At 45.1% G+C, this 12473-nt stretch overlaps 1 protein-coding gene across 2 annotated transcripts in view; it reads left to right on the forward strand.

The window, feature by feature from the left end:
• dscamb (Down syndrome cell adhesion molecule b) overlaps positions 1–10620 on the forward strand; it is a 120745-nt gene extending 110125 nt beyond the window's left edge. Inside the window, exons 31-34 of one of the 2 annotated variants that reach the window (XM_079731824.1) lie at positions 288–488; positions 3001–3303; positions 9083–9178; positions 9293–10620. In XM_079731824.1, the coding sequence (XP_079587950.1) occupies positions 288–488; positions 3001–3303; positions 9083–9178; positions 9293–9606 (914 nt within the window). In that variant the 3' untranslated portion in view covers positions 9607–10620. Of the gene's footprint in view, positions 1–287; positions 489–3000; positions 3304–9082 lie in introns of both variants that reach the window. The other variant, XM_079731823.1, reaches the window with a different exon arrangement.
• The last annotated feature ends 1853 nt before the right edge of the window (positions 10621–12473 follow it).

Here is a 12473-nt window from a genome sequence, read left to right on the forward strand (position 1 = left end):
TTGCTAGTTCGATCCCCGGCTCCTCCTTGCTGAATGTCGAGGTGTCCCTGAGCAAGACACCTAACCCTAACTGCTCCCGACGAGCTGGCTGTCGCCTTGCACGGCTGACACTGCTGTCGGTGTGTGAATGTGTGCATGAATGGGTGAAGGTTAGGCAATATTGTAAAGCGCTTTGGATAGAAGCGCTATATAAATGCAGTCTATTTACCATTTACTCAAGGAGAACGGCCAGTAACCATCCCCGCCCCCTTTGTCTCCTTTACATCCCACCCCGACCCCGACCGCAGATCCCACTGCCAGACGCACTGCCAAAGCCGGCCCTGCCGCGGCCCGGAGCCGCTACGCCAGCCAGTGGACCCTGAACCGCCCTCACCCCACCAGCTCCTCCCACACCCTGACCACCGACTGGAGGCTGCCCACGCCCCGCGCCACCGGCTCCGTGGACAAGGAGAGCGACAGCTACAGCGTCAGCCCCTCCCAGGACACGGGTGAGAGGCCTGCCACAGCCCCGCAGAACATAGCAGAGTACCTTAAGGGCCCTTCATGGTCCCACGTTCACGCAACGCAAGGGGGGTTACGGACCCCCTTGCGTCCTTGCGGACCCTCCTTGCGTCCACCGCGGCAAAAAAATCCCTAACCTTCCGTCGAGGCGACGCAGCAGCAAGGGCTGCGATTGGTCCGCTCACTGAAACCTGACGCAGAACCATAAACGTTCACGACTGCGTCGAAGCGTCTGCGTGGTCATTGCTTCGCGGGAACGTGGGACCATAATCAGCCCTTTATAGCTCAGTGTAGCAGAGCAACACCTGGTATAAATAGTAGAGTATAGCACAGTGCAGCATAGCAACACCTGGTATAAGATAGTACAGTATAGCTCAGTGTAGCATAGCAACACCTGGTATAAGATAGTACAGTATAGCTCAGTGTAGCATAGCAACACCTGGTATAAGATGCTATAGTATAGCTCAGTGTAGCATAGCAACACCTGGTATAAGATAGTACAGTATAGCTCAGTGTAGCATAGCAACACCTGGTATAAGATACTATAGTATAGCTCAGTGTAGCATAGCAACACCTGGTATAAGATAATACAGTATAGCTCAGTGTAGCATAGCAACACCTGGTATAAGATACTATAGTATAGCTCAGTGTAGCATAGCAACACCTGGTATAAGATACTATAGTATAGCTCAGTGTAGCATAGCAACACCTGGTATAAGATAATACAGTATAGCTCAGTGTAGCATAGCAACACCTGGTATAAGATAGTACAGTATAGCTCAGTGTAGCATAGCAACACCTGGTATAAGATAGTACAGTATAGCACAGTGTAGCATAGCAACACCTGGTATAAGATAGTACAGTATAGCTCAATGTAGCATAGCAAAGCCGAGTATAGTACACTGAAGCATAACAACTGGTATTAGATAGCATGGTTAGTAAGGTACAGTACAGTATAGCACTCTGTAGCCTAGCAACACCTGGTATTAGATAGCATGGTTTAGTAAGGTATGGTACAGTACAGCACAGTTTGGCATAGCAAAACTTAGTATGGAATAGAACAGTATAGCACACTATAGCATAGCAACACTTTGTTTTAAAGTTTAATAAGGTATAGTATAGCATACTATAGAATAGCGAAACTTAGTATAGAAAGTATAGTGTAGTTAAGTCTAGTATTCCACACTATAGCGTAGCAAAACTAAATATATAACAGTATAGAATAGCACACTACAGAATAACAAAACTAAGTAGAGATTAGTTAAGTTAACCACACTAGAAAAGCCAAACTGTATAGAATAGTATAGTATAGTACTATAGTATAGTATAGTATAGTATAGAATTGTATCATTGTATCATAGTGAAGCACAGGGGTCGGCAACCCTAGGCACGCGTGCCACCACTGGCACGGGGGCAGCATAATCATTGGCACACTTAGAAAAAAATGATTATTAAAAAAAAAAAAAAAAAACTTTTTTTATTTTTCTTTTATTATTATTATTTAAAAAAATCACAGCACAATGCGGCAGCATAATCATTACTACCGATTTTTTTTGCACTTTATTCTGTTTTGGGCATTTCCTCCCAGTGCAAATATGTTTAAATTAGTTACAGAAACCAGTGTTCTGAAATGGGTTCAATTAATAGTTTTTATACCTATGTTGTGAGTAATAGAGAAGAAAATATTTAAAATATTGTTGCAAGTGGCCTTTATGCATTGCCTTCACATGGTTTTGCAAAGCTGTACAGGTCTTAAAGATATTGATGTGGATGGTTCCAACATTTTCATATTCTCGTTTTTTACATTTCCCACAGTTCAAATATGTTTTTGAATGAGTTTCTGAAAATGGTGTTTTAAGATGGGACATATGTAATTATAATTTGTAAGCCCATGTTGCAAATATAACAACCAAAAAAACATTTAAAATGTTGATGCATGATTGTGGACTATATGGAAATAGTACAATTCCAGGTCTTCTGGAAATGTTTTTGGTCGCTGTGTCATAATTCAGCCTAATTTTTAATATATTGTTGCTTAAGGCACACTCATTAACGAGAAAATGTAAAACTGGCACTGCAAGTTGAAAAGGTTGCTGACCCCTGGTATAACATATCATGCATAATGGACCATAATAGCAAAGCTTTGTATAGTATAGTACAGTATACCATAGCATGGTGTAGAAAAATATAATATAGAATAGTATAAGGCATCATAGCATTGTACAGCAATAGAAAAGCATAGAAAAGCAATGCACAGTGCAGTTAAAGGATGTTTGTGAAGTCCTATTCAAGTCCATTCCATCTTAAGGTCACAAAACTGTCGATTTAAGTGCACTTACAAAATCCACATGGCATTCATTTTACATTTGTATCTTCTTAACCACGTCGCTGTGTTGTGCGTCCGTGTGTGCGTGTGTGTGTGTGTGTGTGTGCGTGCGTGCGTGCGTGCGTGTATGTGTGTGTGTGTGTGCGTGCGTGCGTGCGTGTGTGTGCCCTCAGACCGCGCCCGCAGCAGCATGGTGTCCACGGAGAGCGCGTCCTCCACCTACGAGGAGCTGGCGCGCGCCTACGAGCACGCCAAGATGGAGGAGCAGCTGCGGCACGCCAAGTTCACCATCACCGAGTGCTTCATCTCGGACACGTCGTCGGAGCAGATGACGGCGGGCACCAACGACTACACCGACAGTGTGGCCTCCAGCACGCCGTCCGAGTCGGGCATCTGCCGCTTCACCGCCTCGCCGCCCAAGCCCCAGGACGTCAGCCGCGTCATCAACATGGCGGCGCCCAAGGCGCACAGGCCAGGTGGGGGCCGCGCGCACACACAAACACACACACACGCACGCACGCACGCACGCAGGCAGGCACACACAGTCACACGCACGCAGGCAACAGCACGCACACATGCATAGATATACAAACAGACATACATATATACACAAACACACACATTTAAACACACACAATCACACACACACAATCACACACACACACACACATATATATACACAAACATAAAAACACACACACAATCATACACAGTCATATTTAAACAAACAAACACACACACACACAACAGAAAGACATACAAGCAGACAGACAAACACACACAAACACAAAGACATACAAGCAGACAGACACACACACACACACACACAGACAAACACATTCAAACAGAAACGAACACACATACGCACGCACACTGAGAGCCATACGTGACTGCGCATCGAGCCTGATGACCTATTGATAATGTGTCGATGGTTAGCTCCCATTGGGACCGGTCGTCTACCCCAACAGAGACTATCGGAAAAAGATAAATCAATGTCCCATTAATTAAAGTTGTTGAAAGAGAAGTAAAAAAAGTTGCTTTTTGATTAGAATCATTTATTTAAGAAAAGTGCGCATATAGGATTATGCTGACGACAGCACTAACTCGTTTCACACGATTTCTGGATCACAACTGCAAGCATTATCCTATCAACCCAAACAGAACACAGAAATGTTTCCTAATGGCCTGTTTACCACAGGGAAAACACTTAATTATCGGCCACTGCAAACCATGCAAACTTATTCTAGCTCGGCCGCCACCACACTCCCCTTGGGGTGGGGGGTTGGGGGGGGGGGAGACCGGGCCTCACCTCAGCTGAACCGGGCACGCTACCCACAAACCCCCATGATTGATTACACTGTCTGGCACAGTACGGTGCGTTGGAACGCTGACCACACCACACACCCTCACAAGAGCGAACACACCCACACACACACACACACACACACACACACGCGCGCACATGCCCTCACAAGAGCGAACACACACACACACACACACGCACACTCAGACTGATAAAAGGCACAGGGCACATGCCGGCCACCTGTAGATGGCTCCTCTATCATCTCCTCACTGGGAATGCTACACTGTCAGTCTGGGCCAATGATGCATTGTTGAAGGTGTCATGTACCATTTATGTGTGTGGGTGTCTGCTCTCTTGTGAGGGTATGTGTATGTGTTTTGCATTATATATATATATATTAAGGTATGTGTATGTATGTTTGTGTATCTAAGAGTGCATGCTTTTGTGTGTGTTTGTGTGTGTGTGTGTGTGTGTGTGTGTATCTATGCATGCTTTTGTGTGGGTGTGTGTGAATGTGTGTGTGTGTGTTTGTGTGTGTGTCTACGCTTGTGTGTGTGTCTACGCATGCTATTGTGAGGGTATGTTTGTGTGTGTGTTGTGTGTATGCATGTGTGCGTGTGTATGTTTTTGTGTGTGTGTCTGTGTGTCTCAATGTGCGTGCTATCGCGTGTGGCTGTCCCAATAGCAGTAGACAGGTCTAGGGGCCACCATAGCTGCGTTGACTCTTGGGTTTCCGCGGCTCATTATGAATTGATTGCCTGCTGACATGACAGCTGACTCCTATGGTCCAGTTGCCCGGGGGTGAAGGCGGCACTGAAGCGTGTCTGTCCCAACCTAATCTGAGGCCATTGTCACGGCACACAAAACAGGTCTTTAGCGGTACAATTGAGGCCGATCAGGGTACGATCGGCCCACGCTCGGCCCGCCAGCTCACTTTACCCACACAGTAAACACGCAGGGTGGATTCTGTTTCCTCTTCCTGTTTTGCCGCCGGTACCTAACACCGTAGACTGGCAGACTAGCGGCGAAGATAAGATTTAAACTATAAGCTGTAATATATAACTTAAAGCTTGAGGATGACATTGCTACTCTGGCAGGTAACTGGGAGAACGTATTAATTCTTACGTCTTCATGCTTCTCGAGAATAGTGTTATTAATTAACAGTCTTATTAATACTGTATGTGTTTAGCACCACGGTTGGATTATGTAAAAGTTAACTTGAACTCAAACTGCAATTCCACAGAGCCTGGATTGCTAACCTACAGACCAGGGGGTTAAATTTCAGCTGAGTAGTTCAGTTAATGTAAAAGGGCATGACTTACAATTTAACAAAAAAGTAACAACGACTTTCTCTGGATCTAAAGCCTCTAACCTTCGGGGCCTTAGATCCCCACTGCTGTGCAAAACAAACTCAAACTCGACAAAGTCCCCCTAACCGCCTGAACACGATGGGTTACTCAGCAGAATCTCTTTACGTTTAATAGCACCATTTCCTACGAACATCTGCGGTAACAGGCCGAGAGGCAGGGAGGTGGTAAACAAACTCTGCTCAAAGCACTGCATGCACGCGCTTCATCACAACCCAATGTGCTCGTTATTTCCGCCCGCCCCGTCCTTAAGGCGCTGACTTACGACTGTTACCTAGTCAACGAGCCTCACTTCCTTATGTATGGAGACCTCATCGTCTCAGAAACGAATCCTTTCGTCATATCAAGTTTCCACCATAACCATCTAGTGGACAAGATTGATGGATGAGCTGTTTTTAACAACAAAGTGACGGCTCTTCGGGTCCGGTACATTGGTCATTAGCTGTTGATCGGCCGGTGAACCCTTAGGCGACTTGTCCGGGGTGGAGTATGATGGATGGCTAGGCACTGACCCAAGCCTTACCCCTCCCCATCCCTGCTACTGTGACACCTCCTTGACCCCGGCCTACCTCGCGTATCAAACACGCGATGGCGGCACGACAGACTGACTCACCGCCACCTCTCCTGGTTTCTCTCTTTCATCCCCCCATCTCCATTTTCTCTTTGGACCTCCTGCTGTCTGTCCCCTGTTCTTTTTTGAAGCAGTACAGATAATGTGCATCTCTCTCTCTCTCCCTCTCTCTCTCTCTCTCTCTCTCTCACTCTCTCTCTTGCTCAGTTTGTGATCGTTTTGTGTGTGTGTGTGTGTGTATGTGTGTGTGTGTGTGTGTGTGTGTTAGGGACTGTCTGAACAAGTGTATATGAGAAAAAGAACAGAGAGAGGCTGAGACAATTTTAATGGCACAGATGTGGCATTTGAATTTTTAAGTGCTGCTTAAGTGATGCTTATGACTCATTGTACATCGAAATAAAGGATAGATAGTTACTGCACACACGCAGACACACACACACACACACACACACACACACACACAGAGACATACACACACACTACTTATCTACTGTCTCAGAATAACAACATAGCAGGGAGGGGCTGTTATATTGTCTACATGACTGTCCAATTAAACGCATATTTGCAATTAACCAGCTGATGGATTTTGGAAATTCCTAATGAGCTCTCATGCAAGCACTTAAAGGTATATTTAATTCAAGTCTCACTCAAAGACATTCATCACATTGGCCGGCTGTAATCAAATTTATAATTATGAAACAATGTAAAATATTAATGTTCACGATGAAACCACGCGCTCATTTGACTTAATACGTATTAAGCTATGTGTGTGTGTGTGGTGGCTGCATGTGTGTGTGTGCGTGCCCGTGTTCGTGGGTGTTGTAGACCAACACCAATGAGATGATTGCGTGTGCTGATCCCAGTGACCTTTGTTAAGATTAAGTTGCAGATGTACACTCTAGCTCTTGTTAAGAATATAAAGCAACAACTAGGCAATCTTTGTTGTGATTTACCTGCTGAACATGTTTTTGTTGCTTTATGTATTGTCTTACCAACCTGATATTTTTTCTTCTTTCTTTTTCTTTTATACTTTTTTTAATTTAACATATGACTTTTGATATGTCTGTAACTTCCCACCCCCCTCCATTTGAAAAACAATAAAAATGTTAATCACAAAAAAAAAGCATAAAAAGCAACCGCACACCCCGCCCCCAACAACTAATTCAGCACTGACTCCTCCACATGCACGCATTGACATGGATCCCTGGGAGTGAATGTAGTAAGGTAGCCAATCGGATCTCTCTCTCTCTCTCTCTCTCTCTCTCTCTCTCTCTCTCTCTCTCACTCTCTCTCAGTGGTTGCCATCTCTTCATAGATTAGTTATATTACAGCTAAAAGTGGGCAGAGTTTAAAGCAAGCAATAAAGGCCTGTTGAATGGAAAAACCAAGAGCTAAAGAATACAGAAAGGTACGAAATATACTGATTGTATCCTTCCCCTTCACCATTGAAAGAAAAACACAACCCTGCTCAACATGATTATGACCATGTGTCACTGTTATTCACGGTACCTTTTTAGTTCTCTACACTGTACCACTGGACACATTTCATGACTAAGCTAGATCTGTCTTAAAGGCAGCAGCCCTGCCCTGTAGTAAATGTAAATAACTCCTTCTGACCTGGCCTCTAAAACTGATAGTTCACAAAAGTGTATACTTGCAGTTTTCTGCAAAACTTGTTAGATAGACAACACACAGTAACAGAATAGATAACATCCATGGATAAGACCAGAACGTTCCCAACCTGTTCCCCGTTCTTACTCAGCATTTATTCATTGACACAGATGCAGAACGGCTCGTAATCACTGGCAAATAATGCCGCTTAGGTCAGCATTTCTTTCTTTTATGGAGCAAAACCGAAAATAATGAATAGACTTCATCGTTTGGTACATTCTCCAATTTACCCCTTAATGTGCGGGGCATTTTATTGCTTTCCCCCTGCAATGTTATTAGGATTACATTCATTCTTCCTAACCTAGTCTTCCCCTCCCTATACTTACTGCTCTGCCTTTGTTTATGCAAGTTATTTATCCTCATTCCACAAGCATAAAGCTCAGTGTCCGCCTGACCCAACAACCCTAAGCTCTTCTCAGGCTAACCAAAATCACCTAGCCTGACCTGAACCTCTCCTCAATCCTAAAAATAACTATGATTTACCCTAACCTAAACTTCTCCTACACCCCATACTTCAACTTTAAACTCTCCTTAATCCTAAACATAACCAACATTTAACCTAACTTAAATGTCTCCTAAGCCAAACCCTAACATCTCCTAACCCTCACCTTCAACTCAGCCTAAAGTGATGGGGGGCTGAAAACTAAGAGAAATATGTGTAGAACATTTGACAAAATTACAGAGGCATGTACCCACTACACCTACCTTAAATCCATTCAGGAAAATGTCCAAAAATATATGGTTATGCATCTCAAAGTCAGATGATGAACTCAACTCGGGTTGTCAATAGGCAGCGTCACACTAATGTTTGTGGCTATGTAGCAAATTAAATCAGCATGAAAGAATGGAAGGAAATGAATGGACTGAAATGACGTGAGATTGCTGTGGATTTCATGGGGCATCATTTCAAAGTGCTTAATGCACACCTTTGTAACCCTTAAAGGCGGAGTGTGTCACGTTTTGTGGCATCTAGTGGAAATTAACTGGCAGAAATGGAATGTAATAATTATAAGTATTGTGATTAGCGTAAAACCCAAAAACCAAATATCATCCATTTTGCTTTTGGCTGACAGAACCTTTACATACGTGACGTTTTGCTGTCTCTTGCCCAGTCGGTAGTTCACTGTACCAGCAAACTCTGATATGGGTCAATTCGGGTCACATCGACAAACAACCTATTCTGTACTTTAGGTTGGAGATCACTCTGATTTCTTTGCGTGCGTTGGCAGCTCAACGCCTCTATATCTACAACCAGACTTACAGCCTGCTCGGTATCAGGATGTCACCGCGGCTGACTGGATGCTCTTTCTTATCCCTCTCCCCTCCATGTGTTTGGTTCTCAGGCGGAGAGCTGGTCCACCTGCCACCTTATCTCCGCATGGACTTCCTGTTGAACCGCGGCGTCGCTGCTGCAGCCCGCCAGGGAGGATCCAGCTCCAGTGGTGGGGGAGGAGGAGGAGGAGGAGGTGGAGGAGGAGGAGTAGGTGGTGCTACAGGTGAAACGGCCGCAGGACCAGGATCAGGAGGAGGTGGAGGAGGAGGAGGAGGAGGAGGAGCCATGGGCCAGACCTGCCTTGAACCCCAGCGGAGCCGAACCCTGAAGAGGCCCCCTCCGATGGAGCCCACCCCCATGGAGCTGCCCTCACCGCGGGGGGAGGTGCAGCAGTGGCAACCAGGAACTGCCGCCACGCTGCCGCACAGGGAGGCCCGCGAGAGGGGCGAGGCCCGCGGAGAGGTCCCCTCATCGGGGGACCTGGCCCAAGCACAGGCTGCCAAGCTCAGCACTTCCCAGGAGTCACTGCTGGATTCCAGAGGACACCTGAAACAGAGCAACAACCCCTATGCCAAGTCCTACACGCTGGTATAACACTGGGACTCCAGGGTAACGGGGACTAGCGGGCGGCACGGACCCCCCCGTCGCAGACACATGCTGCGTGGGGCGGGGCGGGGGGGAAGAGAGGCGGACAAGAGGCGCGGCGAGAGGCGCTTAGATGGGACCTTTTGTTGTTTTTTCATTTTTCCACAACAGCAGATGTTGTATATATATAGAGCCGTCTCTGACTCGCGTCCACAATGGATGCTTTTCTTCTCTTCCCCCACCATCCCGAGTCGATCTTATTTCAATGTTTTCCCTTTCTTTTGTCTCTCTTTCGCTTTCACTCTGTCTGTCTCTCTCTCTCTCTCTCTCTCTCTCTCTCTCTCTCTCTCTCTTTCCGTTATATCTCTCTCTCTCATTCGCTCTCTCTCTCTTCCTCACTCTCTCTCTCTATCGCTATTCCAATGAATATTCTCACAGTTTTTTATTTTCTACTCGAGTATTCTTTTATTCTAAAAGTGACAACATATGAAGATTGCCAAAATGATTTATTTAAAATTTGAGAAAGAGAAAAAAATACTATTGAATTTATATCGAGGATAATTATAGTCATTATTATTATTATATAAAAAAAAGAAGAAAATATCAAAAAACAAAGAAAAGGGAAATGGAGGAAGACTCTTGAGCACCCTGAAGAAGAATATTGCTTTCTTAATTTATTTTTATTTTATTGTTGCAGTGGGATGAAGTGTGTACTAAGGTAAACTGAATGGATTTGAGGCCAGGACGAGGCCGAAGATACGTATAAGAGCGAAGTGGGACACGCCCGCCATTGCTGACCAATCGTAACGTTTTACAACCCCCTTACTGATGACTGCATGGCGACTGATCAAATGACAATTAATAAGGAATGGCTGGACCCCCTCCCCCTTCCTCACCCCCCCAAACCTCAAACCCCCTCCCCTCCCCCTCCAAACAACCCTTCCCCCCTCCCCCCTTCCCCCCTCCCGCCAGCCCACCTCACCCCATCCCCCAAAAAAAGAGATTTTTTTTTGTCACACTATGAAAATTATACAATGTGAATATATATAAAGAGATCACTTTTATTTGTGGATATTACAGGGAAAATGATTTGGTTAATAAAGTCCTTAGTCATGTTTGCACACATCCGACTTTGATTGGCAGTGCTTTAACTGACTTGGCCCACGTTGTTCTCACCGCCATTCCCCCATGTCTTTATATTCCTTGAACTTGTATTTGTCACACTCTCTCGCGTCTCTCGAGACACATTTGTTTTCATAAAAACTCATTGGTGCACTTTACCCTTTTATTCTTTGAATTATTAAGCTTTAGGAATAATTGATCAACTGAGGTAAACTGAATGAATGATTCATAATTTCATTCTGATTCAATCAGATTGTTGGATCATTGTCAACACTAATTGACTATCATGCATTGCTTCCTATCAAATTGCCTTCAATTGTTTTTCTTTCCTCCCTAACACTTTGTAACCTCCCTCCCTTTACTTTATCTCCTTTCTGTCATCCTTGTTTGCTTTTTTAGGTCACACCTCCTTATGTACATCAATTAATCCATTACCAAAAAACCATGATAAGGTCACATGTAATCATTACACACACACACACACACACACACACACACACACACAAACACACTTACACACACTAGTATAAGTCACCGGTGTACACCTCTGAGGTACCGAAAAGTGCAGACCCGATCGACTCTAGTGCTTATGAAGGTCGGGTTTCACTTACCCTTCTGCAAAAACCGGGACAATCCAATCTTGTCTCTGTTACCTGAACACTCTATTTCCAATTTCTCAGAGGGCTATCGACTCATTGTCACAGCTCTGTCAATGTATGTCTCAAACTATCCTATTTCAGTTAAATGAATGAAGTTCATTAAAGGAACACAGAGTTATTTTGCAAGCACACCACCCGTGACAACCAAGCTCTTCTGTGTTCTGATCAAAAGATGGCGCTGTGCAGTCACTGAATCTGACGAGCCCGCTCAGAGACGTGGCTCTGGGTCTGGGGAGACCAGGATTGTTCGCCAGTGGGTCAATATCAGAGGCTCAACATCCAGATGATCTGTTGTTGGATTTGTCCTTTTGGGACGCATAAAGGACACAAACAAAGTAGCTACATTCTAATCGGTGACCCACTTTAAAATGCACACTGCCCAGGTCAGGGTGAATTATGCATAATGCCGGTGCTGGTCGGGTTCACATCCTCCCATTTCTTGTCCTGTATGCCCCCCCTGCTCAGGAGTGACATCATCCCATGAAATACGGAAAGGGGCGAAGAGTTTGAGTTAAGCATTTATATTTGACTAACCTAGTGTCAGCGGGGAGGGTTGAGGAGATTTGGGGGTGCAGAGTATTGAATTCCCAATCTATCCTAGAAAATGACAATAAAGGGCTCTCCGTCATTTGATTGATGTTCATTTCGATTTATTTCGCCTCATGGTCGGGTTGTACACTATAAAAGCAGCGTGGGAGATAAAGAAGGAGGAGAGGAGACGAAGAGGACGAAAAGATGAGAAGCAGATCCAGGATGAGGGGGAGGCCGCCCCCGTCAACGGTTACACGGCGTAATTGGTTTCCTACACCCCCTAATGTGTCCGTTGCAACACAACTGCTGTATTAATGTGACTTGTGCGAATGCCTCAGCATGTAATGGTAGCATTATGAGGAGAGAAGACCCGCTGGCAAGTGGGGAATATTTAATGACTTGAACAGTGACCCGCATACATTAGCCAAGAAGGATTTGATCATCGCCCTAATGTGTCCCCGTTCTCACCACACACACACCCACACACACACACACACACACACACACACACACACACACTGCTCCATTACCCTGCACCCCCACAGCACAGAGCAGGGAGAGGAG

Source organism: Pollachius pollachius, assembly GCF_949987615.1.
Source record: "Pollachius pollachius genome assembly, chromosome: 3".
Lineage (NCBI taxonomy): Eukaryota > Metazoa > Chordata > Actinopteri > Gadiformes > Gadidae > Pollachius > Pollachius pollachius.